General features: G+C 40.6%; 1 protein-coding gene across 1 annotated transcript in view; it reads left to right on the top strand.

Moving 5' to 3' along the window:
- Window positions 1-27,757, top strand: part of nav3 (neuron navigator 3) — a gene marked incomplete at its 5' end in the record, with an annotated part of 211,473 nt that overhangs the window by 120,873 nt on the left and 62,843 nt on the right. Inside the window, 12 exon segments of the mRNA XM_014018077.1 lie at window positions 3,455-3,764; window positions 3,858-4,575; window positions 7,076-7,501; window positions 8,061-8,102; window positions 11,897-12,054; window positions 12,617-12,808; window positions 12,956-13,008; window positions 14,363-14,386; window positions 16,202-16,225; window positions 16,400-16,477; window positions 25,043-25,126; window positions 26,112-26,223. Coding sequence (XP_013873531.1) covers window positions 3,455-3,764; window positions 3,858-4,575; window positions 7,076-7,501; window positions 8,061-8,102; window positions 11,897-12,054; window positions 12,617-12,808; window positions 12,956-13,008; window positions 14,363-14,386; window positions 16,202-16,225; window positions 16,400-16,477; window positions 25,043-25,126; window positions 26,112-26,223 — 2,221 coding nt within the window.

Here is a 27,757-nt window from a genome sequence, read left to right as displayed (position 1 = left end):
TTGGCGTACAGCTTGATGTCATCCATGTAGAGGAGGTGACTGATTGTGGCCCCATTCTTGAGTCGGTATCCGTAGCCAGTTTTGTTGATGATTTGGCTGAGAGGGTTCAGGCCTATGCAGAACAGCAGTGGGGACAGAGCATCTCCTTGGTATATGCCACATTTGATGGACACTTGTGCAAGTGGTTTGCAGTTGGCTTCAAGGGTGGTTTTCCACAGCCCCATCGAGTTTGCAATGAAGGCTCTTAGAGTCCTATTGGTGTTGTACCTCTCTAAGCATTCAATTATCCAAGTGTGTGGCATTGAGTCATAGGCTTTCTTGTAATCAATCCAAGCAGTGCACAGGTTGGTGTGTCGGGTTTTGCAGTCTCGGGCGACTGTGTGGTCRWCAAMHAMTTGGTGTTTGGCTCCTCTGCTATTTATGCCGATGCCCTTCTGTGCCGTCCTCATGTATTTATCCATGTGCCCGCTTATCTTAGTCGCCATGATGCCTGACATGAGCTTCCATGTTGTAGAGTGTAGGGGTCACCTTGAGTGAAGAAACAAGATTTACTGTCTCAAAGCAGGTCTCGGACAGGCCTGACGAGGAGGCAAGAACACTGAACTCTATTTTAGGCCATGACAGGTCATTTCAACCTAGAAGAGAATTCGAGAGTTCTCTTAATCAGATATGAACAGAACAATCTTTTCTGTTRGTGATTCATTTGTTGTTTAACTAAGAATGTTTATGCATTTSTTAATCATAATAATGACTGTCACAAAGAAGATGGAATCACTTCTACTCTTTTATCGTGCCTAAAAGATTAATTAATGGTATAAAAATCACAGAGAAAATCATCACCATGTTTTCATTGTCTTTTTAAATAAATCACTGTTTTTATTTTACTGGAAACATCAGTAATATAATTTTGAGTTTTTCTTGAGAAAATCTTTCATTTATCTGGACCAACAAATGGCTCAGACTGATTATTTAAACAGAAATGTTAATTAATCATCATAAATGATACAGTGATTTCTCTTAGAGTTCCATCAGAAAGAAAGCTAAAGAAGATATTATCAAATGTCTGTTAAAACCACCACAGAATTTGTCCTTGACTGGCGCCACTGGCAAGCTTTATCTTCTTTCCTTTCTGTGACTCATTCTAAGCCTGAGGGCGGAACCAAAGTCGTCCGCCTCTATTACTAACACGGATGATTTTGAGAGACGGAACACACTTCTTCCTGAATGCCAACGGGGAAGAAAGCTGATTTCTCTTCGGAGAACCAGCTCGGCCTTAGGTCTGGCCCATAAGCCAATTAGGGAAGACCTGACGGCCTGGACAGTGGCACGCCGCTCCTGTCCACACTGAGACTACCAGTCTCGAAGTGTTTTTTCAACTCCGGAGGGGAGAACTTTTATTTTGAAAGACGAACCCGAAGCTTCAGCTCGAATCTTTCTGGCGAAGTTCGAAACAGACGAAAGTTGCCTAAAATAACACTTTCTCGCCAAGGAGCAATAAGRGGGCCGAACGAACGTCCCCTGACTGGTCTGAGGTGAGCCAGTATTTGCCCGGGGTGTGGTAAAGAAGCCAGCAACAGGTAAACACTGTCGTGTTCCGGGGTAACGTGTCATGTGGAGTTCTGAGCGCAGAGGGGACTTGCTGATCCGGTTGTAACACATCTTAACAAAATAAGAGCAGAAACACTAACCTTATTTTCACCCCTTTTCTTATCCTTTATTTGCCAAACTTAAGTGAAAAGTGCTAGTAAAATTGTTTGGTTGTTACATCAGAATTGACGTTTTACTGTTCTATACAGTATAAGTAATCTGAGTTTAATGTGAATTAAAATTCGGACGTGAGTTTTTTCCTCATTTTAACTCTGATGCTTGTTATAGGAATAGCTCACAATCAGGTGTACTTATGATCTGTTCAATTTGTGTAAATAAATGATTGCATAATCTTTTATGAATCAACTTGAACGAGTCTGAACGTTCACTTATTGTGTCACTTTCCACTTTGCACAGTCAAAATATTAAAGTAATGAAGAAAATACCTTGGTAAAAACTTCTCTCATAACTAAGTTATGAGAAGTACGTAAGGAGGCTTATTTTACATAAGTCTATCTCCTACAAGAGAGAGGTTATCGGCCTATAGTTGGATGGGACTGAACCCTTTGAGGGATCCTTCTGGATCAGGATTGTGCGCCCTTCAGTTAACCATTCAGGGTGAGCCCCATTTTGATGAGTCAAAATGGGGCTCAATGGCAGCGCTGTAGCTGTCCCCCTGCTACAGCGCTGCCATTGGCAGTATCACTCCACCCACTGTTAACAAAAGGTATTAATTAGGGTGAACGATAGCCATGTGATGTGAGCATGAGTCACCTGTGAACGATGGCCATGTGATGTGAGTATCAGTCACCTGTGAGCCATAGCCAGGTGATGTGAGTATGAGTCACCTGTGAACGATGGTCATGTGATGTGAGTATCAGTCACCTGGAGGCAGGACTCAAAAGCCTGAATTTTGCCTGAAACTCTCAGACTGAAGAAGWCTCTTGGAAGAGAGACGAAACGTTTCATTAAAGAAGAACCCGTCCAGAGGACCTATACAATTTTTTTTCCTTTTATTAAAAGGACATTTATTGGTATACTTGAAAATATATTGTAATTTAAGTTACATTTGTTTATTAACAAAGTCCTTCTTTGACCTGATTGTGAACAAGATAAAAAATAAACATCAAACTTGCTAAAACACTTTACTGTAGTATGCATAATTTACTGTAGTAAAGTGTTTAGCACTTTACTGTTGAATAATTTTGAACACAATTGTATGTTCCAAGTAACTGTTCTCCCGGGGTCAATAATGAAAGTCGTGAAAGATGCTTCGCTCCCCCTTCAAATGTCTTTTAAAATGAGTGAATAAAAAATACTGACTTACTGTGCAGGAATTGTACCAGGAAACATTGGAAAGACCCCAACAGTATGCTCACAATAGAGTTGTAAATTGTAAATAGATTGTACTGTACTTATATAGCACCTTTCTATCCAACCAGGATACTCATTGCTCTGTTATATCTCTACAAAGCTAACATGTACAAAAGAAATTCTATGGAGACTAATCAGTGCTTTAAATCACATTCATACACCGATGGGACACACATCAGAGGCAGTGGGGGGTTCAGTATCTTGCTTAGGAACACTTCAACATATAACTGAATTGCAGGGAATTGAATCCCCAACTCTCTTAATAGAGGATGACTCCTTTATCCACTCAACCACAGCCGGCCTGTGTTCAGACTATTTGTTAGCTTGTCACTTGTTAGCTGTAAACTTTGTTTCGCAGAAAAAGKATTCTACAACAGGTAAACTGGTGTGATAATTATTTATAGCTGTTGAATGTTACAAATGGCTGAAGTACTCCTTTAATTTTAATGTGCTCTTTCTTTCTTTAACYTCCACTAAAACCGATCCTTCACAGTCCCAGAAAGGAAGCAGGTCCAAGCATGTTGAACAGGAAGTGAGCAGCAGTTGGGTCGGAGCGGAGGACCTGAAGAAAGTGGAGGAAGATCTGGATGTAAGCATGGATCCGAACAGCAGCCCCTCCCGCTGGAAGCCCTCCTCATCCTCCTCTTCCTCTCAGGCTCAGGGCCAGTATGAGGACACTGGTCAGAAAGCGACTGCGTTGGCCCAGATGTCCCAGACCGGCTCGTGGAGGAGAGGCATGACAGCCCAGGTGGGGATTACACCACCCAGGACCAAGGGGACCACTGCAGTACTCAAAACACCTGGTAAGAGATACAACAGTTTTTAAGAGGGATATATTTAAAATAAATATTGTAACTATTCCATTTGTGTTACTGAGTATTAATGCAATTCGACAGGCAAAACAGATGATGCTAAAGCATCAGAAAAGGGGAAAGGACCTTCCAAGAGCTCAGCTGGCATCCAGCGGTCTCCCTCAGATGCTGGGAGAAGTAGCGGTGATGAAGGCAAGAAACCCCCTTCAGGCATAGTTCGCCCACCCACCACTGGCTCATTTGGATACAAGAAGATCCCCGGTCCCTCRGGCACTCTAATTACCTCCAGCGGTGCGACGCTTGCCGGTGGCTCAGCCACCCTGGGCAAGGCGCCCAAATCTTCAGCTGCACTCGGTAAAGGCACGAGCATGAGTGGCGTTCGGAAGACCAGCTTGGATGGCTCCCAGCCTCAGGATGACGGTGTTCTGCTGAGCTGCAGCGGCTCTAAAGTGACCCTGCAGTACCGCTCCCTCCCCAGACCAGCCAAATCCTCCAGTGGGGCTGCAGCGGGGCGCAGCGGGCACCGCTCCAGCTCCAGCAGCATCGACTCAAACGTCAGCGGCAAGTCAGCAGCAACACAAACAGGCACCAAACGTAGGGATGGAAAAGTGGGCTCTGAACGCTCGAGTCCCATCACCATCAACCAGACAGATAAAGACAAAGTTGGGGGGTCCGATCAAGACCCAGCAACAGGACTGTCCACCTCTCCAAAGTCCAGCCCCACCTCCAGTTCAGCAAGCCAGACAGGCCTCAGGCAGCCGGGCTCCAAATATCCAGATATCGCCTCGCCTACGTTTCGCAGGTCAGTCACAGAACACAAACATTCTGCTCTCCTTTCATCTTTGTCCCTCATTTCATGTGTTTTTGTGTAAATCAGCAATTTCACCAATTTTTTTCTCCACTTGACATTGGCTTTACCAGCACTACAAGCATGCAGTTGATTCATCAAAAGTTTTCAGCAAGTCAATTTTAGGATTGAAGCCTCGTTTAACCTCTGTGATAAATGTGATTCTCAGCAGATGGAGACTTATCCCAAGTTTCTGTAACAGGTAGAGAAGACGACTGCTGCAATGTGAATCCATAAATTCAATGTTCTTCTGTATCAATTTGTTTGGGGGCTCAGAATGAAAGACCTAATAAATCTCATTTAATCACCCTCATAGAAAAATAGATTGCAGAAGTGAGCATGACATCACAGCTGATGGGTGTCATTACACAGATTTTCCACAAATGTTGGTGATTAACTGCTGCAGATGAAACTTTGCTATAGTCTTATGATGACAGTTTGATTATTTTTGTACTGAAATCAGCCAGTTCCAGCTCAGCAGTCAGTCAGAGCAAATTTGTGACAGTTATGTATGTATAAAAGGTTTTTTTTGTTATCTTGACAAAACAGACAGGCAAACAAAACAGCAAGCTGTTCGAATGAATGGTTGAAACAGCTGAAGCTGTCAAAATAGATGTCAGTGTAATTACTGTAGATTCAAGTATGAAACAAGGCTGAGTTACCTGGAAAGGTTGAATGTGTGTAAATGTATTTTAACTGTTTTTAAAGTAGCATAACAGTAAAATAACCAATAACTGTAGCCTACATAACAGTAATGTGGGACTGTTGTAAGAGATGTTCTGTCTTGATATGAGTTTCAGTGTAGTAAAGCTAGGTAAAAAGCTAGGTATATTTAGAGGTCATCTCTGTGTTCCCCAGATCCTATTACAAGTTACAGTTACAATCTCTGCTCTGCAATTCGGGTTTTTTTTTCATTTGCTTTGAAAGACATTTGAATGGGGAGCCAAGTATCTTTCATGCCTTTCATTATTAACATGGGGGGAATATTGATACAGATGTACATAGGTACTGCAGAGCATCGGTACTGAGAAGCAAAGGTACAGGGGAATATAGATACCAGGGAACATGGGTACAAGAAAACACAGATACCAGGGAACACAGGTACAAGATAATATATATACGAGGGAACAAAGGTACCAAGACACATAGATACCAGGGAACATTTGTACCAACTAACATAGGTACCAGGGAACATAGGCACCAGTGATCATAGATACAAAGGAATATAGGTACCATGGAACATAGATACCAGGGAAGTACAAGAGAACATAGATACGAGGGAACAAAGGCACAAGAGAACATAGATACCAAGGAACATAGGTACCAGGACACATAGATACCAGGGAACATTGGTACCAAGTAACATAGGTACCAGTGCACTTAAGTATCAGGGAACATTGGTACTGGCAAACATAAGTACTGGGAAAGGTATCAGGGAACATCGGAACAGGGCAACATAGATTTGGACCCTTTATTTAAATACAGGCAAATAAAGTAAAAAGCTATAGATGACTAAACATATTCATGTTTTAAAAAATACCATGAATTGTTTTAAAAAATACTATGAATTGTTTATTTTGATCATCAGTTCATGCAGTAGTTGTTGTCTTGTTAAAATTCTCTAAGGGTTATTAAAATTGTGTTTTAAACATCAAAAGGAAATCCTGGCTACATAGCTCCTTGAAGGACAAAGTTTACGTCCAACAGGACTGACAAGCTAACTGCTCGCTTGAACAAAACCAAGACCAACGTGTATTGCTTCTGACTTTTTATGGCTCTAATCAGAGAATTTGTATTGTAGTTCGTGAAAATGTTATTTTGTAAATTTTCACACCTTGGTCCTTTTCTAAAAAAAACCAATATTTACAAGATTGTCTATTATTTGCAAACAAAAATAATAGAGGCAGAAGCTAGTTAGCATTTCTGTCATGAATTTTGTAATACTGCTGCTGAGATAATCATAAAATGCAACACTAAGGGTCACTCAAACCACTAGGATTTTTTTATCTAGTTGTTTTAAGACAACAATATGTCACTTTGGTCTTGGCCTTCATGTTAACCTTTAGCTCATCAATCCAGTCAGGGTCAAACATTTTAGAAGAGCTACAACAAGAATACTTTTAAATGTTTAGGGACGATTAGGTACAATTCAAAATGGTCAAATATTGTTTAAGATACATTACAGAAATTAGACAGTGAGTGAAATTATTCTACTATAGTTAACTTTTTTTCCTCTCACAGTGTTTCTATAAAATTAAACAGTGCGAAAAATTAATCTGAATTTAAATTAAAAAAGTGATTAGAAATAAAACTGTATTTTTATTTTGATATAATTCTCTTTCTAAACCTAATATTTCCAAAGGTCCTTGATTTTTCCAGTGTGGAGCTTGCTGATGCTCGTCACTTGTGTTTTGAGCATTTCTAAATGATCGCACCCACCTCTCTACCCCCTCAGATTGTTTGGCACCAAAGCTAGCAGCAAGGCCAGCTCTCCGGGCACGCCCGACTCTGGCAAGTGCCCGTCAATACTGAGCAGCCCCCACGGCACGTTGGCGAGGCAGGCCAGCCTGGACTCCCCCTCCTCTGGCACAGGGAGCCTGGGCAGCGCTGGCGGCCTGAGCGGGGGCAGCAGCCCGCTCTACGGTAAAACCCCTGACCTGTGCACTGACTCACTGGCTTCCAGTCCCGCTTCTGGCCTCTCCCTGCCCTCCAACGCTCGCCCCTGGCCTGCCTGTAGCTCATCAGCCGGCAGCAAGGACACCCTGAGCTGCCAAAGTATGACCAGTCTGCACACCAGCTCTGAGTCCATTGATATGCCGCTTGCCCACCATGGGCCCAAGGTCACACGAACCGGCAGTATCAAATCCACCCTGTCTGAGGGGTGAGTAAGAGGGAATAAGATTGGGAAGAGTCATAGTCATTGTTTCATTTGACAACTGAGACAAAAAGTTTATCATTTCTTAAGCTAAATCTACACAAACCTAAAGGGATCAGACAAATATAATGTAGTGATAATAAGCAACATGCATTCAAGAAACAGATTTTATTCASTTGACATCAGTGTGGTTGTAAAATACAATAAAAATAGTAGCAAGTAGTCACAAGTTGATTTAAAACAATGGCAGAAATAAAGTAAAATCAGATCATTTCAAACACATACGTTACCATGAGAAGTCTGTACTGATGTCTTTCATTGTTTGTCTACACACTGCATGCAGTACATCACAGATTATACCTCAAAAGTTTTACTTTGTCTCGAAAATGAAATAATCAGCCTTAGGTGTACTGAGTTTTCCGTTTTGTTTTGTGTTTATGTAGTTATTTATGAGATGTAATGAGTTTTTCTTTGTGTGTGTATGTGTGTGTGTGTGTGTGTGTGTGTGTATCACAAAAGGCAGGTGTTTGTGTTCATCTAATTGCCTCGTCCTCTATTTTAACAGCATGCCCCACGACAGAAACACACTTCCCAAAAAGGGACTGAGGTACACCGCGTTTGTAAAAACGATCCCAGTTTTGCCTGTTTGTCTTTGTTTGCTTGCATAAATCATGACTTACGTATTTGCATGAAAGTAATCACTCAAATGTCAAGCATAGTTTTCATTTTGGACATCATACAGTCCATAACAGTGATTCCCAACTACAGTAGGTGTCCCCTAAAGTCCCTGTACTGTTGAAACTTTAACGTGGCCCAAGGAACACTAACAATTAATATGTCAATCCATATAGTTGACAAAATGGAACTGTTTGATTAATAAACATTAAAAAAAAATCTATAAAAATTAGAAAAAACTGAAATAATTAGTCAGAGGTAAATGCAGTCTCCCTTCATTAGAGAAAATTAAACTAAAATTGAATTAATACTGTTGCAGATGCTCATGTTTTCCAAGACCTGCATGTTTTTTTCCCTCTCTTCACTAATATTCTAACTTTTTTCATTTTATGCATAATTAAAAATGCATGATCAGTCTGTATTAGCTCCTGCAGATCCTCCTTCACCAACTTATGTGCTTCCACACTGGACAGTGACCATGCCCGTCTCTAATACCTACATGATATATTAAAACTGGATTGCCACAAATTTGGAAAGTCTTTTAGTATGAAGACAATTGTGACTCTGCTAATGTTGTTTATACATATCAAATACCGTATTGCAGCTATCATCTGTGCTACTTTGTTTCCATAACCTTATCACGATCATGGTTGTAGCCATAGGCATGAGGCCAGACTGGTCAATGTTTTGATAGAAAAGATAAGAAAGATAGGAAAAATGCAGCTTGTTATTTTTGGTTTTACTGCAAAAAGAATTGTTAAGCAGAAAATCCCAGGGATGAGGCCATTTCAAACAGCAGAATGTCTTAACCTAAGGCACTATTCACACTGGAATGCTGCCTTTCCAAAACAATCTTTTACCTCATAAACACAACAATATTCCTGGAAGTGTCTTCATCCACACGGAAACACAGAAAACAACCTGAACGCTGTTGTAGCTATGCTAAGCCAGCTGTTGCTTCCACATTAAAAAAAKCCACCAGAAACAGAAAAAGAAGACATGAAGCTGCTCATTGAAATAATACATAATTACCATTAGACTGTAAACCGGTCGTATCAGAATTCTGCCATTTTAGTAGAATACCTGTAACCTACATTACCTGAGATTTGGTTAAGTTAGGGTATTTTTTTMGGGGGGGTCAACTATGGTTTCTGCAAAAGCTTATGGATTTTATAGAGACACGTTAGTGTTGTTTTTTTGACCAAGTACAAAGAGAAGWTTGTTCTCCATGAGATCTGACATTGTTGAGGTTTTGAACTAGATATAAAATGGGTCCATGACATTGTTTTCTACCGATTGCATTTAGGTTGTCACCACAAGAACTTAACAGTGACATTTAAGACTTTCTTCATTCTGGAACCTAGTTTTCCAAAGTATTATTTCCTAAAGTAATGTTATGATGTGACCATGAGGATGAAACCATAAAAAAATCATTGCATACTTGCATAGCACTTCTCTCGTTCAGACAGGTCCGCAATTTGTTAAGCTGGGTTCCTACCAAACGCGTTTTGAGCAGCCAAAAGCAGCCAATTTACATGCAAAGTCTATGGTGGACGCGCATCTAGGAGCAGTGCAGCARGTTGCGGCACGTTTTGCCAGTTTAGATCAGCGCGCAAGGTAGCGGTAAGATGCGTCAGAGCATTTTCTGTGCATGGAGCGCGTCCAAAGCAGCGGCTGCTCGAGTTCAACAAATTGAACTTTGGCTGCTCGATAGAGTGCAGCCGCAACCAATCAGAGAGAATAATTTTTCCACGTGGCGTTTTCCTGAAAACCGACAGACGGACTTTTTTTATGGCTCTTTAGCTGAAGGCAACTGTCTACAGTTGGTGTTCTGGCTGGAGATATCAGCACCTATGTGATGAGACAGCAGCTCGCTGAGCTCGGGACAAAAAAAAAGTCTGTCAACTCGCAGCTCCTGGAGTGGCGAAACTAACCGAACAAACCGCCTCTAAATTATTTGGTGAATTAATTATCTGCTGTGCGCAACGTTCAATTCCTCTTTAGTAAATAAAACAAATCCATTTTCTTTATTTTATCTTTATTTCACCCATCATTAAAGACAGATGGAAAAAGCTAAGACACTTCTCCCTCTTCAGACGCGCCTCTAGTCTGTCCCCAGTCTGAGCAGTGCATCCAACTGGAGGAGTTGGGGCATTTTTGCTGCACAAAACGTGTTTGGTGGGAACCCGGCTTAAGCCACTACATTAGGCTTATCAGAAGAAATGTTAAAGCCATCAGCAGTCTCAGCTTGTCTGAATGGAAGGGCAATACACATGCCACACAAAAGTTCTGTTACACCCAACAAGGATGTCTTTGAAGACCTGTCACTCAGTGTTTAATCCACATCAATTAGTCCTGCTTTTGAATTCTTGGTGATCAAGTTGTGTGGGGAAACCATATCAATAATATAGCGCCACTACTCCCACCATGCTCTACCGTGGACCTGGTTATGATGCCACCCCAATAATAAACCACCAGAACTTACTACAGGCATTTTGTTTATGCTCAAAACTCTATATAACGTACCATAACCTGTCATGAAAAATGGGGAGCCCCTTTCATTCTTAATATGCATCTAAAGACCTTCCAAGACCAACTTGTAGACCATTGTGGCACATCGTGGTCATTAATCAGTGTTTTGGGGCTTTATGGGTATATGTCAGGAACAGATATTTTATATTTGTCTGGAAGAAAAAGACAGAAATATGCAATAAAAGTGGCAAAACTTATTCTACAAAACAACCCAACCATTGAGTTTTACGGTGATACCATTGAACTGTTGAACATGCTGGTTCTAACCATTCAGCTGTTTGGTGTCCCATGATTTCCAGTCTGTTACCCTGCCTAATGTGTTGCTCAGCACAAACAGCACATGCCTTTGGTCATCTGGTCAAATTTTTCCTAAACCTTTAATTTCCCTTCAAGAAAAAGCTCAGATTAAGAGCGTCCATCATTAATCACATACTGTAAATAAGCCGGTTGGTTTTGTAAATGTGTATTTTGTTAGCTTTAAGTAGACTGAGTCAAACATCTTGGATACTGCAGCCTGTTTTATTACAGCTTCACTGACGGACAAACACTGCTGTGTCACACCATTGATTGCATTCTTTGACACTCGTTTGCTGGCAGAATAGAATAAGAAGCACTGGCGGATAATGAGAGCAGGGTCAGATGTGACAAGCGTGGTAATGGAGGCATTGGCAGTGGGATACTGCTGAAAAGGGACGAGTGCAAACTCAATTATCATCCTCAGAGGATTAAATATGGCCGATTGTCATGCGTGTGATAAGGCTTTCTGCAGAGTTGCTTGAGAGTTTGAGGTGGGGTGTTGGGGTGGAGATAAATGGCTCTATGGTTCTGTGGATGTGTGTGTGTGTGTGTGCGTGCGTGCGTGCGTTCGTGCGTGCGTGCGTGCGTGCGCACGCTCGCGCTCGTGTACACACACATAGAATGCTTAAAAAAAGTTTAGGGAACTTTTTCAACATCCTTCTTTGTATTGATAATCAAATGAGTAAAAGGGTGAACCAATCTCCAAAGGGCATGCAACTAACCATGCAAACCTTGTTGAGCTGTGCATGTTATTGTATAAATAATTGCATGAGAACATCTGAGTGGTATAACTGCACGTTTCTTCACCATCTGCTTGCATGCACCTACTGTTAAACCTAAATTACCACAGATCTTTGCTATCTGAGCTGTTAAAAATCTGCCTTTTTGCGGCTTTAGGTACCCGCCGTCCTCCCGGCAAACGTCCCACGAAGAAGGGAAGGAGTGGCTAAGATCCCATTCCACAGGAGGCCTTCAGGACACTGGCAGCCAYTCCCCACTCTCTCCACCAGGAGCTTCCTGTAATACCACTGGAAAATATCACTACTCCAACCTATGTAAGTCTTGAAGACTTGACTAATTTTTGTAACTTTTGTGATTGTAAGTGTTTGTACCCATTGATGGAGCAGCTAGGGCACCCATGTTGGGACTGGATAGTCACAGATTCGGTACCCTGTCACGTCTATATGTTGTGATGTCTATGAGCAAGACACCTTTTCCCAGCCACTCCCTTGGGTTCTTAAATGACTACTCAACTTTGGTGTACAATATTTCCCCAACATTATTGGTCTTGTTGGACAGAATGGGTGGATGGGGGGTGGGGGGTTACTAATGCTAGCTCAAAGCCACTGTAGCTACAATCTCCAATCCCTATTCAGAAGTAGGGGAACTTTCGGGGGGATTTTGACTTATTTATTACCTAAAGGCCTGTCTCATTTCAAGTTCAATTTTTTTTTTCTTCTTAGAAGTATTTGTAGAGAATACAAAGTTTGAAAMATTTTAAGTTTTCTCATTATTTTGATGTGAAATAATTGAAATAATATTTAAATTAAAATATAATTTCTATATAAAGAAGTACTTGCACATATTTCTATATTAAGCATGTCTTTTTCTGCACAGTGAGTCCAACCAATATCACTCAGTATAACCTGCCACCAGGCAGCAGCATGAGCCGCTCCAACAGCATTCCCGCTCAGGACTCCTTTGACCTGTACGGAGAGGGTCACCCACTGGGAGGCAGCGCAACCTCCCTGGAGGACCGACCGCGAGCCATCAGCCGCTCCGGGTCTTTCAGAGACAGCACTGATGAAGGTAAGACATATTTCCTTTAGCAGATGTTCATCTAGATAGATTTCAATAAGGCTAATAATGACTAAAAGTTTTCTTTTGTTTTTTTTTTGTAAGACTGAACCAATATTTTGCTTTCAGATAATATTCCTCTCTGTCTTTGTCTCACAGTCCATGGCTCTTCTTTGTCTTTGGTCTCCAGCACTTCATCATTGTACTCAGCAGTAAGTCACTCAGTATTATGGATTTAGAATCAGAAATACTTCAACAAAAATCTCTGGGTTGATGATAAAAACTGATAAATTTCAAGTATATAAAAATATGTAAGAAAAGGACATTTTATCAATCAGGGGCAGGGTGTGAAGCGACTGTTTGGATTTAAAGGRACAGTGTGTAGGATTTGTTGTTTTCGGCGACATCTAGTGGTTGAGTGGTTGAATCATCCTCCCTGGTCCTCCCCCTACCCCCACCCCCTGCTTCCAAATGCAAAGTAGTTGCTACGGTGTCTCTCAGGTGTCAAAAACCTTTGATAATTCCAACCGCGATGTCTACCAGCAGCTTCAGGGCTAGTGATGTTTCAAGTGGTAAGATTATGAGCTTTAATAAGAAATATTATCCCAACTACGACAGACAACAAATATTACATTTATAGTATTACAACTAAAACCGTTTTTGATGCCGCCACCGCAGTTTGTRCTTCATGAGCTTTCGTAGACAAGATGGCGGTGCAAGATGGTGGCTGCCTGTGTGGCGACCCGCGACCATGGAGATATAAACAGCTTTTTAAAAGGTAAAAATAATAAAACAAGGTCTTTSTCTGCAATGATTAGATGTGGTTGTTTTTTTTATTATTGTCATTAGTGGTTATCTCAGTTTTGGCTAAAAGACTTGACAAAATCCTACACACTGTGCCTTTAAAGAGACAGCTTCAAAACAAAGTGATCTGAGACGCACTCAGAAAATGTGTTAAAGGGGGGCTTGTGGAGTTACAATTAAGTAGGAATTCAGTCCAAAACATTGCAGTTCCACTTTATATAGACCCCAACTGAAGGATTTAAATGTAAAAAGAGAAGGTTTTAAAAGAATGATATGTCTCCTTTAAGATCAATCAAATTGCTTTAGAATTGGCAAAAAGAAAACTAAAGCTAATAATTAACTCTGTCTTTATGGTTTTGTTTTTTGTCTCTTTCAATAAAAGAAAAATAGTTACTTTTATACGGATACATTCCCCAGAGTAGCATCAATAGATAAGACTTTAACACTGTTGGGCCTCTAATGTTGTTTGCTGTTTTCTAGTCTTCGTATTGAATGAGATGACAGATTAATTTTATAAAGTAGAACCAGAATATTTTCTTTGGTCTGAAATTATTTAAAAGATGCAAAAGCTAGTGTGAATGCTGTAGATAGTTTTGTTGACTTTTTTTCCTGGTTGCGTTAGCTAATTAATTTTGTTTGTAACATAAACCAATTCTTACAGAGTTCCCATTCTACTGACTCTATTGCATAATTTGTARGTTGAAACACCTCTCAAACCCAGTAGCCAAATATTTCTAAATGAAGTTTGGTTCTCTCTTACAGACAGAGGAAAAAGCACATTCAGAGGTAAGTATGAGTAACACTTGCTTCCTTTAATCGCTCCTCTGCTGTACATATATGAACACCAACTCAAATTATTTATACCATGTACAGTAGCTCTTCATAAGAGAGACGTGTGCTGTGTTCAATTTTTCTCAAAAGTTGAAATTCAGATCTGAGACGGACTAATTATTTTACAAAACTGGTTACATTTTTTAACCTTTAAGAGCAAGTCTGCCATGTTGGATTTTGATGTTAGTAATCTCAAACATCCCCAGTCAWTTCTAACTTAGACTGATGTTATAGTTGATTATTTTTTTAACTTGAAACTTCTGAGTATTGGAACACACCATTAGCACCTCTGTTTTTTTCTTAGCCTATTTTAACTTAGCTGCTTCCATAAAATCTGGGTTTGACTTAGCTTAGTTTAGCTAATTTAGCTTTGCCTGTCTCATCTTAGGCTAGCTTTGCTTCACTAGCTGAATCCAGGTTTATTTTAAAGTTCGGCCCACTGTGTTGCAGGCATGTTCTGCTGTTTTATATTTCGATTGCCTTTTTGTGTTTGGATGTTTTAAATTTGCATGTGTTGTTTTGCACAGCTTCAGTAGATGTTATTTCTGTATGTGAATCACATCATAGACAGTGACATTTATTCTCTGACTTGGAACGACAAAAATAAACTGAACACATAACAGCTGAAGGGTTAAGTTACATTAAGTTTGGCAACAAAACAGTTTAACTCTATGTTGCATTGCTTTTCATAATCATGCAGTAATTTCACTATATTCATAATAACAGACATGTCTTGCTTTTTTATCCATTAAAAACACAATCTACACATTGTGCTCTCTTGCTCTKTGGCACTTTCTATCTGGCATTGTTTAATAATGCTGCTTGATTTGTCTGTCTGATTTCCAAGTTTATGTCTTAAGTTTTTGTTTTCTTCCATAAAGTTTTTTTTCTTTCTGTTTATGTGTTTTAAGGTCAAGTTTGGCTCAAACAGTAACAGCCAATACCCCAGTCAGATGGGTGGAGTTTTGTAGCAGATTGTGAGCAACGTGACTCATATCAAATATTTAATCCATAATAAAATCCATAATCTTGTAAAATAGTACATCAAATGCCTTGGAGTTAAAACAGATTAATAGTTTAAACTCATTTTCACTGAGGGCCACATGAGCATTATGGGCATTAACTTCAACATTTTTGTTTAACTTTGACAAAACACAAAACCATACCACCCTGAACATGCTGTATCTTGTCTGATGCTTAGAAGGGTTGGGCCTGCTTAATAATAGGATGGGAGACCACTTGGGAATACCAGGTGCTGTAAAACCATTGTCGGAGTTATGCCCACACTGACACAATAGCAATAGAAAACCTTTGACCAAAATAAGTCACTGGTCATCTTCTATGAAGGACGACAAAAAAAGTCATGTTCTTTGTCCCAWTGCTACTGCTGACTTGATATTCCCTGCATAGAAACAGTGTTTTAGCATGTCCTCTTATAAACACTGCAAAGGACTACGTGTACAACTAATTGTTAACAAAAATAATACAGAAAATTAAAAGTACAACTGGACCACAAAAGTTAAAGTAACTGGCAAAATTGCAACAACATGGTGAATTTCACTGGCTGCACATCTGGCACTTCACTGATTACAAAAGAAACCACCTTGGGTATTTGCAAATATGATTGAGCTGGGGTTGAAATACTCGCCTATCTCTTGCTCTACTGCTCAAAGTCCAACCCTCTTTGTTGGACCTCTATTCATCAGTTCATGCTGTTTGATGGAAGCATGCAACATAGTGTTAATTTTGACTCTTTTCTTTTCAATCAAGGGCCAAACAGTCCAAAATTCTACGGTAATCCCCACACTTCATTTTTGTATTTTAATCCACTGTTTTATTTATTTATTTATTTACAAAATTTACCCTGTAACTGCACAGTTTTTCTTTTAAACTATCAGCATTTGAGTTACAAGTTTAGCATATTTTAACACAATAGTCATTTACCTCTGCTCTTTCCTTCCTCACCAGCAAATCAGAAAGCTTCGCCGGGAACTGGATGCCTCTCAGGAGAAGGTGGCAACCCTCACGTCTCAGCTGGCTGCCAATGTGAGTTAGTTTTCTTGCAAAGACTGTTAAACAGCTGGCTCGTTTTCACGATAACCTGCTGTCAGAAAGCGCAACCTGTCTCCACTCAAGAAGGAATAGAAAGCTTAGCAACAGCCTCTAATTCGCTTTTCTTTATGTTCAAAGCCACTGTATGAGTATTTAGAATTTGTGCTGGTTGGCTTTTGTTGGTGTGTGTTCTCGTCCCAGGATGAAGTGCTTTTATGAGCGGGTTGTCTCTTTGGGTTTGTCTGAGTTGGTTGGGTTTAGCGAGAACAGAAGTCAGTCGTAAATCCATCCAAGTGGAGAAACTCTTTTAAAGATAGACGAGTGAGAAATAAGAGGATGAGGATGAGAGCGTGTCGACTCTACTGTGTGGGTGAAACGGAGGTACATTCAGAGACCTCCAACTCTCTCAGCTGACTCTCTGCCAAGATGTGGTTGAATCAACAGATTCCAGTGTCTGACTGTACCCTCCTCTATGATCCAAGTGCCTGATCAGCTGTGGGAGCAGACAGGGTCTCTGCTTRAATGAGACGCTTGTTCTCAGCAGAAACTGTGAAGACAAACTCACAAATTTTATCTATAAAAAGAGGAGATATGACTTTACACAACAGCTGAGTTGCAGAAAAAGAACAGCTTTATGTTCTCTGTGGAATCAACACACCATCACACTCTCAAAAAATCATGTTTCTATCAATGTTTGCATTTATTTATCAGTTAGTAAACCCTAACAATGTTGTCATAGTGTAGATTTTAGTCACACGAAAACAAAATTGTGTTTTAAACCTCATGCACACCGAAACGTAAATAAGCTCCTTTTTTTAATTTATGGTTTATTTTCCTAAACACTCAAAGTGACATTTCAAAAATCCTCAATCAGTTCATAAACCCAAGGGAAAAAATGGGATTTTGCAGAAAGAGATCAACACACTGGATGGATGGATGGATGGATGGATGGATGGANGATGGATGGATGGATGGATGGATGGATGGATGGATGGATGGATGGATGGATGGATGGATGGATGGATGGATGGATGGATGGATGGATGAAAAATATTTTGTTTCATCTACAAAAACAGAAAAATACATGTCATACACATAGTAATATTTAAATTTTACCAAAATAACCACATTGCATGTCATGTAATGCARGACTAGATGGAACACTACCTTTTTTAAACAGCTACATAAGTAGTAACATAAATAAGTATTACTTTTTAGTGGCAATACATTATACAGCAAAAGACATATCTGGTACATACTTTAGTAATGGTACATATTTTGTACTTACAATGTATGTAACAGGTAAGTACCAGTATCTGATATGTACAGGGGTCAGGTTGTATTATGAAGTGACTTGTTATCCTGTAATCAGGTACATCAATGTCAATGTCAAACTTTAWTTATTTATAAAGCACTTTAAAAACAGCCAATAGCTGCACCAAAGTGCTGCGCAGCGATCTACAAACAACACAGAAATTGCTAAAATACATAATAAATTACAACGCACAATAGTCAGAACAGAAAAAAATTACAATGCCAGGTCTTGTATTTATTAAATGCCTTAGAATAAAAGTGAGCCTTAAGAAGCACTTTGAAGTTTTCCAAGCTATGAGCTGATCTAATGTGAATGGGCAAGTTGTTCCATAGATTTGGGAGCAAATACAGCAAAAGCATGATCACCTCTGCTCCTAAGTCTGGATCTTGGAACATCTAGAAGCATCTGGTTGTTTGACCTCAATGTTCTGGATGAAGAGTGAACATGCAAGAGATCTTGTAGATAGGTTGGAGCAAGGCCATTCAAATGTTAAAAACTAACAATAAAATCTTAAAATCAATTCTGTGAGATACAGGTAACCAGTGTAATGAAGCCAGCACAGGTGTTATATGCTCATATTTCTGTGTACCAGTTAAAAGTCGGGCTGCAGCATTTTGAATCATTTGGAGACGATGCAGGGAAGACTGATCTATGCCCTTGTACAACAAATTACATTAATCCAAATGTGTTGTGATGAAAGCATGAATAATTTTCTCAAAATCTCTGAAACAAAAATAGGACTTCACCTTGGCTAAAAGGCGTAAATAGAAAAAGCCTGATTCGACAACTGAATTCACTTGCTTATCCAGTTTCAAACTGCTGTCAAAGACAACACCACATATTGTACATACATATGGTACATATTGCGTGTGGGTATGTACCAYGTACTTACAGGCACATTCTTGGTACTCATGTGTACCTGCCCGGTATTTACTTGCTACATATACCATAGTTTTAGTAACCCTAAAACTAGGGATGCATGATATATCTGCATTAATATCAGTATCGGCCTATATTGGTCATTTTTTAGAATGTTGGTATTGGTCCTATACAAAAAACTGGGCCGATATTAATGTCTGATATTGATTTCTCACTTTTTAGCTTTGTATTTCTGTTTTGGGAGAGGATATGGTAGGTTAAGTGGCATACAGTACGTTTGATCATGATAGTGATACTGATGCTGCACAGCCAGGAATAACTGAAGTAGGGAGCAATGTCAGAGGTCTGGTCATTTATTTACAGTATCAGAAAAAGACCCAAGTGTGTTTGGGCGGCACGGTGACTCAGTTGGTAGAGCTGATGCCTCTCAGCAAGAAGGTTGCCAGTTCAAATCCCGGCCCGGGGACCTTTCTGGGTAGTGTTTGCATATTTGCATGCGTGGGTTCTCTCCGGGTACTCCAGCTTCCTCCCACACACCAAGAACATGACTGTTAGGTTAATTGATAACTCTAAATTGTGAGGTGAGAGTGAGTGAGAGAGTGAATGGTTGTTTGTCTCGTTTGTCTCTATGTGTGGCCCTGTGATGGACTTGCAACCTGTCCAGGGTGTACCCCGCCTCTCGCACTGTGACTGCTGGATATGGGCACCAGCGACCCACGTGACCCTGAAAGGAAAAAATGTGTACAGAAAATGGATGAYTGGATGGATGGATTTGTGCGTATATGTACAATATAATTTGTGTGCTTGTGTAATCTCGGTAAATATTGGTTATCGGCCATAACAGCAATAATTATATTGATATCGGCTGAAATTTTCATATCGGTGCATCCCTACCTAAAACTATTGAGTACATGCAAAACCATATACATACGTACCAAATAAATACCAGTTGCATACCCAAGAAGTACCAGGTAAGTATTAGATACTTATGAGAATCAGGCTGTAATGAGAAGTGCTGTTTTACCCTGTATTTACTGGGTACATACCAAGTAAGTACCTAATACTTTTCCATCAAGACATTTGTGAGGTTGAATACATTTAGGACTGTTTCCACATTCAAGCAGACCACAATCAGACCAACTTTCTGCACTGCAAAAAGTAGCATTGTTCTGCCTTGCCAAGCCATGTGTGAACACAACAGAATGTGCTCCTGCTCTGGTGGGATTTGAAAGAAAAGCATCACTGGCACTGTCTCACACTGTATCTACATGGCAACACGGTGGGTTGGTGCTGCTGTAAGCTCYTCTTATCCTCTCAGAGTGGAGTGTGACTGCGTTAATCTCAGCCTCGGCAGCTCTCACATGCTGTCCACCTACAGTCCACGACTCACTCTGGTGTGTACGAGATGAGCCAGGAACATCTCGTTGTTGTTGGCTGCATTCTGAAAATGTAGAAATGTGGTTAAACTTTGRCATGCACCTYTTTTGCAATGATTGCAARATCATATCTAATGGGTAATGGAGTTGGCAGTTTGGACACTCTGCTGGTCTGTGTCAATGGGGTGTGGGTGTAGATACTTAAAGTCAGGATCCCTTGAATCACTATTACCCACTTGAAGTGGCTCCTCACWCCATGATGTTTGGAGTAACACGTGTCTCTCTAGCCTGACCCTTGCCTCCTATGCAGTTCCGCTCAATTCTAGTTTCCCTTTACTGCTCCGTCTGGGATTTCTCCCATAGACAAGGATTTCTTCGGGAGAATTTTCTTCCGGGCCAATCAGAACAGAACATTGATTTTCTGCACAGTGTCTGCTTGTAGTTTATTTTACCTGGGCCAATCAACAAACAGAAGGCGGAGTTTTGAACTTTGTTGATTTTCTGCACAGTGTCTGCTTGTAGTTTATTTTACCTGGGCCAATCAGGAAACAGAAGGTGTAGTTTTGAACGACGTCAATTTTCTGCACAGTGTCTGCTAGTTAGTTTAGATATGACAGTGGAGGAAGCCAGTCCATGTTGATAAGGCTTTCAAATTAAATTAAATTTGTCTGGCAAAGCCTGCAGGTCTCATTTACAGTCGTCTCATTTGGCTCMGTACTTCTCTTCTCTCAGTAGGGTTGTTTACAGCGTACGCGATTTCAGGTTAGCTTCTTAGCTTAGCCTCCTTCACAGTGGAGCTGGCATACACATATGTTGCAGCCAGCTGATCCAGTCATTTTAAACTTCAGCAGAGGCCACGCCTCCAGCAAGAATCGCTTCTCTATCGCTGAGAGTCTACACCCTCGTACGAAGCAAAGTGAAGGATAAGGGTCTGGTTTTTACCAGGCTAATGTCTCTCCATAACACTGGTAGAACCTCTAGAGCAGGTATAATCAATTCTGGTCCTCGAGGTCCACAGACCTGCATGTTTTACTTTTTTCCCTTCTCTAACACATCTGATTCAGTCAATGAATTACCTCTTCCAAGTTCTGCAGAAGCCTGAAAATCATCCATTCATTCAAATCAGGCGTGCCAGAGAAGAGAAATAAGTAAAGCGTGCAGGGCTGTGGACCTCGAGGACCGTAATTGACTATCCCTGCTCTAGAGACTTCTTTGCACTATTCAGGCCACTGACTGGCTCTGAGCAGTCAAAGGAAGACTATTCCCTTTATCAATGGCGGCTGTTGGATTTTTCTGCAGGGGGACTACAATTCAAAAATAGACATATCTCAAAAAGCAAGCAAACCTGTACTAAGTTGTAGCACACATTACATTAATTCTGCCCTTCTGTAACTGAGAAGCAAATTTCTCAGTGACTCTGGTTAAAGTCAGGGATGTTTTAACAAGATTCTTCTTTAGAGAGCATGGTCAGTTCAGGGAAATGTGATGTTGTGTGCCTGAGGAAAGTCTTGATTCTCTTCATTGTTGATTTAACTGTGGTCAGAGGAGATGTGATGAGAATTTTCAGCAAAGTCTCTGAGAAGGTGTCCTGCAGATTGTTCCTCATGAAGAACTGGTACAGAGCCACAGCACCACTGCAGCTCCTGAACTAGATCAGACTTCTTGGTGCTGCTGTTCAGTATTGGGTAATTCTCTGTGGTGGTGAACTGGAGAACTGGCTGTGGTCCTGCAGGAACCTGTCTGCCTGCAACAGTGTAGCACTGATCAGATGCTTTGAGAATTGCTCAAAATGGTGTCACTCTGTCTGTCTGTCGGTCTGTCTGTCTGTGGACAGCATAACTCAAAAACGTGTGGACGGATTGTCATGATATTTACAATACTTGTTCATATTAGCACACATAACACACCATTAAATTTTGGTGAGGTTCCGGATCACGATGCGGACACAGGATTATTTCTTTTAATTCGAGCGAATCAGCCAGAAGTTGAAAGCTCCCTCAGCCTTGCACAGAACTTCAGGAACGTGTTGCTACATGAATAACAGAGAAGACAACAAGACAGAGCAGCAGAGCGCAACAGAGCCGAACCTGGTACCGGGCCACAAGCTGAACCACCGGTCCCCCGCCCGTCGTCTACGCGCGGTGGTTCACTTCAGCCCCTGAACCACCGGCCCACGAGCTGCACCACTGGCCCAGACGCAGGTCAGAGAGCCGGTGGTTCAGTCCGTGAACCGGCCCACAGGCTGGAGTGAACCACCAGTCTGATGCGCGCGATTCATCTGCGCAGGGCGAGCGCGACATCAAGGGGCGACAGTTTCTGGGGCTTTGATGTTTTTCTGGATTCATTGTGCTCTAAATTATGCCATATCAAATGACTTCTCTACCTCTCCTCACCACCGGTTGGGCCGATCATACCGCACAGCTGATTTGCGCTGCAGGGCGCCACCTGAGCTGATGATGAAGAGTGGAGATCAGAAAAATTAGTCCCAATAACCCTGGGCGGGCTACTAAAACAAACAGTGGCGCTTATTAAAAACTAAAAATTCACAAAATAAGAAATGCCTTGTCCCTATGAGTGCTGCATAAATTAAATCTCTTGTCTCTGGCATCCAGCAGAGAGATGCACAGTGCAGCAGCTCTAACAGGGCCGAGCGGCTTCAAACAGAAAACTTCTCCCATAAAGCTCAGCCTGATAACAAATCAGCTGTTTACCTCAGAAGACAAATTTGAAAAGTCTTCCAGCTAGATCTAACAGAGATGTGCAGTGCTCCAGCTTGTCATTTCACTGTGGAACATCACCTGTCAGTCACCAGGGGCACAACAAGTGGGGGTGGCCACGGGGGGGCTGTGCCCCACCAGTTTTAACCTCTTGAGTCCCAAGCTTTGTGCTTATTTAAATACTTCCCAACTATATAAGATTAGTAGAACCTTATAAATATAAAYGTTTTTTGAAAAACTAAGAATTAAAAATATGAATATATATTTTACTTAAAATAAAAAAAAAACTTAAAATAGTTCATCTGAAAAAAGACAACTAGTATAAAATAAATGTCCTCAATATCAGGATGAAGCTTTTCATAAGGTTAGAGGCATTAAATAAATCAATATTTTTAAGCTATACTTTTTTTTTCAAACTGTAGATGTTTCTCTTCCCATCAGGGAGGATTTGTCAGTTGAAAATATTTTGAGTGGGAGCTTTAGAGCTTCATGAAGGAAAAACATGCATGTGTGGCGTGCCATGTCTGTTTGGGCTTGTCCTGCTCCTCGCACCGAGGAGCTGTTCATTTCTTGGACACATTCGAGGCTGATTGGCGCCGTCTTCAGGGTGAGCAGGTGGGCTGTCAGGGTGAGGAGTCAGAGCTCAGCCAGAGTTGGAAGGAGATGTGGAGTTTACGGGATGTGTCTGAAGAATTGGCATTTCTAAAGGTCGAGACCTTCACTGATTCAGCCAGAGACACTGACTTGAAGTGGCAGCACCGGGTGCAAATCTGCATGTGTGTTTATGTGTGGACATAACCACAGAGAAAGATGAGAATGTTTCTCCTTTTGTTTGGGCAGTTTTAGGTCTATGGGTGAAAAAAATCTAATAAATACAGTAAATTATTATTAAAGATTAATTATTTCAAATATACTGTTAGTGTGTGGATAAGTACATTGCATAGAGCAGAGATTCTCTGATCTGTCTGGGAATGCTGCCCACCTTTCTGTGATACACCAGGCTTGACAGGTTTCTCGAGGTCTCTGGCCAAGGAAGACCACACACACATATAGACTCACAAGAGCAGATCTGTACATGTATGTTTTACCAAATATTCATTTTTAAACATATGTTTTATTTAAAGGGAAAAAAAACACAAGTTCCAAAGTGGCACATACGCAATAGACAGGTTCAGTAGAGCAGATGGTGTGATGTTCTTAAACAGTTGTCTCTCTCTGGTGCTTCCTTACATTACAGAGGGATTCAGGAGGCAGGTGATGTGTGTGGTACAGCTTCTTCTCTGTACTTTCTCATTGGTTTATTAATAATATTAGTCCACAAAGATGTCTTTAGTGTCAAATCTATGATGATTGCTCTTCTGCACTAAGACACAGCGGTCATACAAATTTGCATTTTAAATAAACTTTGTGTTAACATGCTCTTCTGAAAGTTAGAGTTTTTGCATTTTTATGCTATTTATCCTATTATCAGTTCATAGAGGGATTCTCAGCAGACAAGCAGAGCTCTCAGACTGTTGGTCATCTGACACCCACCTTGGCAACTGGACTTTTTCTTTTGGCTTGTGTTCTGAAGACATTTCACTTCCCATCTGAAAGACTTTCTAAGTATGTAGTTTGCACAAGAAGTAAAAGGACTGCATAAGCATCTTTTCTCGCCAACAAAAGTACACAAAGTGCTTTAAAATACAATCTGTGCCCTTACTCATCCATACACTTTCATACACTTCATCTCTACAAAACAAATCTGAATAAATCATTCTATAGAGACTAATCAATGCTTTTGTTTGCATTTCTGTACCAGTATGGCACATCGTAAGCAATGCAGGGTTTGACCTAAGAGCACTTCGACATGTAACTGCATATTGCTAGGAAATAAACCTTCAAATCTCTCTTTGGACGATTGCACTGTGAAACAGCTGCCCCAAAGTGATCATATGTGCATTTTGATAGTCAAGTGTTGAACCCAGCTGAGCTGAATACAGACAAAATTGGACAAGGGTTAGCTTTAGTACAGAGATAGTTTAGATTATATGATATGCAGGAGGTACAATCAGAAGATAGCTGTCAGATTTTTAAACATCCGTTTAATCTTTGCACACAACGGAATGTAAATCACTCTCCCTCCTGAGGGTCTTTAGGGTCTTTAAGTTTATCCACTAAGTTTATCCACTGTTTAATGTTGGTCTTAATCCATCCAAGCCTTCTATCTTCTCTGTCCATACTTCAGACAGAAGATTAAAAACTCAGTTTTCCTGTCTCCATGTGTCTACAGGCTCACCTGGTAGCAGCCTTCGAGAAGAGCCTCAGTAATATGACTTGCCGTCTGCAGAGCCTCACCATGACAGCTGAGCAAAAGGTACAAGGGTTTGAAGTAAATGACATATGAACTCTATGGAAACTGCATCACAAAGAGGAGAATTGATTAAAAACTAGCAAGCAGTGTGATTCCAAAATAGTGCAGTAGAAAAGATCATGGAGGTCGCCAGCCAAATCTCTCATAAGCTGGTGCTGATAATGGTTTCTCTCTATGTTTTGTTCTACAACTTTACCCGAAATAGAATAAGATGCTTGAATGGCAAAATTCTTCCCAAATAGGCAAGTTAAAGAACCAATGTAGAGAGATTTCAGCATATTCTATGAATGTGAGACCTCAAAAACACTTCCAAAAGGAGTGTTTTCTCTTATAAAACTCAGCCTTTTCTCCTCTCTGGGGGTTCCGAACAGCTCGACTGGGATTGATCACACAGCGGCACCAATATCTTCAAAGATAGTACCCTATCTCAAATTATGAATGCGTCCCTGTGTTCACACACATACCCTGCGCATAGAAGGTTGAGAAGACCTGGCAGCTTTTTAATCCTCTATAAGTTAACACAGACTAGTGGGAGGTCTTTGTCAAATAAGGCCATTCCAACTTTTAATTAAAGCAGAAACCCTATCTGCAGCTCTCAGTGGGGTTTGGAGGGAGGGAGAATAGGAGACTACCTCTATCTTATCGAGTCAGTTCAACAAAGAGGAAAGCTCCGAGCAGGTGGTGCTGACTGAAAAACAGATCTAGTGTATAACTATTCTAATTTTGTTTTAAATACTCGCCCACACTGTTCTTTATTTTTTATTTTATTGAAAGTCGCATTAATGCCAAGTTGAAGAATTTTAAGTAGTTTGTGTATTGACTCCAAGTCTTTGTTTCAACAATCTGCTCATCAGTTTTTGTACGTTTGTTTTATGTCAGCTACAGTAAAATGTGTTTCCTGGAAAGTCCAAACTTTGAAACCAACCCATTTATTTGTGTACACAGCTAAAAAAGGCACATCCTGTTCTCTTTTGTTCCTTCATTTCAGGAGTCAGAATTGGCTGAGCTGAGAGAAACYATAGAGATGCTGAAGACACAAAACACAGATGCACAAACCGCGATCCAGGTGGCACTCAATGGCCCAGACCACCTTCACAGAGGTAAWAAATTCAGCAGGGGGTGTTGGAGCAGGTTCTCTGTGAGTAAATGTTTTTCAGAGTGGATCACTTTTTTACCCTGTTATTACCTTGTTTAATAGTTAAGTATAACTATTAAACAGAAAACAAGAATGTATTGAAGGGACCAAACCTTCCTGTTGGAGTCCCACAAGGCTTTATCCTTAGACTGATTTTGTTCACACTTTATGACCTACTAAATGCTCAAATATTAATACCCAATCAAATGCAAATACCATTATTTATACAGTCATATGAAAAAGTTTGGGCACCCTTGTTAATTTTCCTGATTTACCTTTATAAATTGATTGTTTGGATTTAAAAAAAATCAGTTAAATATATCATACAGGGGACAAACACAGTGATATTTGAGAAGTGAAATGAAGTTTATATGATTTACAGAAAGTGTGCAATAATTGTTTAAACGCAGGTGCATAAATTTGGGCACCATAAAAAAAACCTTACCTCAATATTTAGTAGATCCTTCTTTCACAGGAATAACAGCCTTTAAACACTTCCTATAGCTTCTAATGGGAGTCTGGATTGTGGCTGAAGGTATTTTAGACCATTATTCTTTACAAAACATCTCTAGTTCATTTAGGTTTGATAGTTTCTGAGAATGGACAGCTCTCTTTAAGTGACACCACAGATTTTCAATAATATTKAGYTCTGGGGACTGAGATGGCCATTCCAGAACGTTGTACTTGTTCCTCTGCATGAATGCCTTAGTAGATTTTGAGCAGTGTTTATGGTGGTTGTCTTGTTGGAAGATGCAGCCCCGGCGCAGCTTCAGCTTTGTCACTGATTCCTGGACATTGGTCTCCAGAATCTGCTGATATTGGTTGGAATCCATGTGTCCCTCAACTTTAACAAGATTCCCAATTCCTGTACTGGCCAACAGCATGATGGAACCACCTCCACATTTTACTGTAGGTAGTAGGTGTTTTTCTTGGAGTGCTGTGTTCTTTTTCCTCCATGCATAACGGTCCTTGTTATGCCCAAATAACTCTTTTTTTAGTTTCATCAGTCCACAGCACCTTATTTCAAAATTAAGCTGGCTTGTCCAGATGTGCTTTAGCATACCTCAAGCAGCTCTGTTTGTAATGTGGGTGGAGAAAAGGCTACCTCTGCATCACTCTCCCATACAGCATCTCCTTGTGTAAAGTGTGCCGAATAGTTGAACGATGCACAGTGACTCCATCAGCAGCAAGATGATGTTGTAGGTCTTTGGTGCTGGTCTGTGGATTGACTCGAACTGTTCTCAACATCCTTCACTTCTCTTTATTCCAGATTTTTCTTTGTCTGCCACTTGGAGCCTACACTTGAACTGTGCCTGTAGTCTTCCATTTCTCACAATGGGCCTCATGCAAGAACCGTTCGTACGCACAGATTTGTTCTTAAATTGTGCGTACGAGTGATTTAGGAGAATTTGTGGCATTCACCAATGTTTCGTATTCTACGATTTTTTTCAGATACGAACAAAATTTACGAGTGGTCCAGACCTGTCGTATATTTTACG

Source organism: Austrofundulus limnaeus, unplaced genomic scaffold (genome assembly GCF_001266775.1).
Source record: "Austrofundulus limnaeus strain Quisiro unplaced genomic scaffold, Austrofundulus_limnaeus-1.0 Scaffold182, whole genome shotgun sequence".
Taxonomy (NCBI): domain Eukaryota; kingdom Metazoa; phylum Chordata; class Actinopteri; order Cyprinodontiformes; family Rivulidae; genus Austrofundulus; species Austrofundulus limnaeus.
Note: the sequence above shows the minus strand (reverse complement) of the source record. Positions and strands in the feature narration are given on the sequence as shown.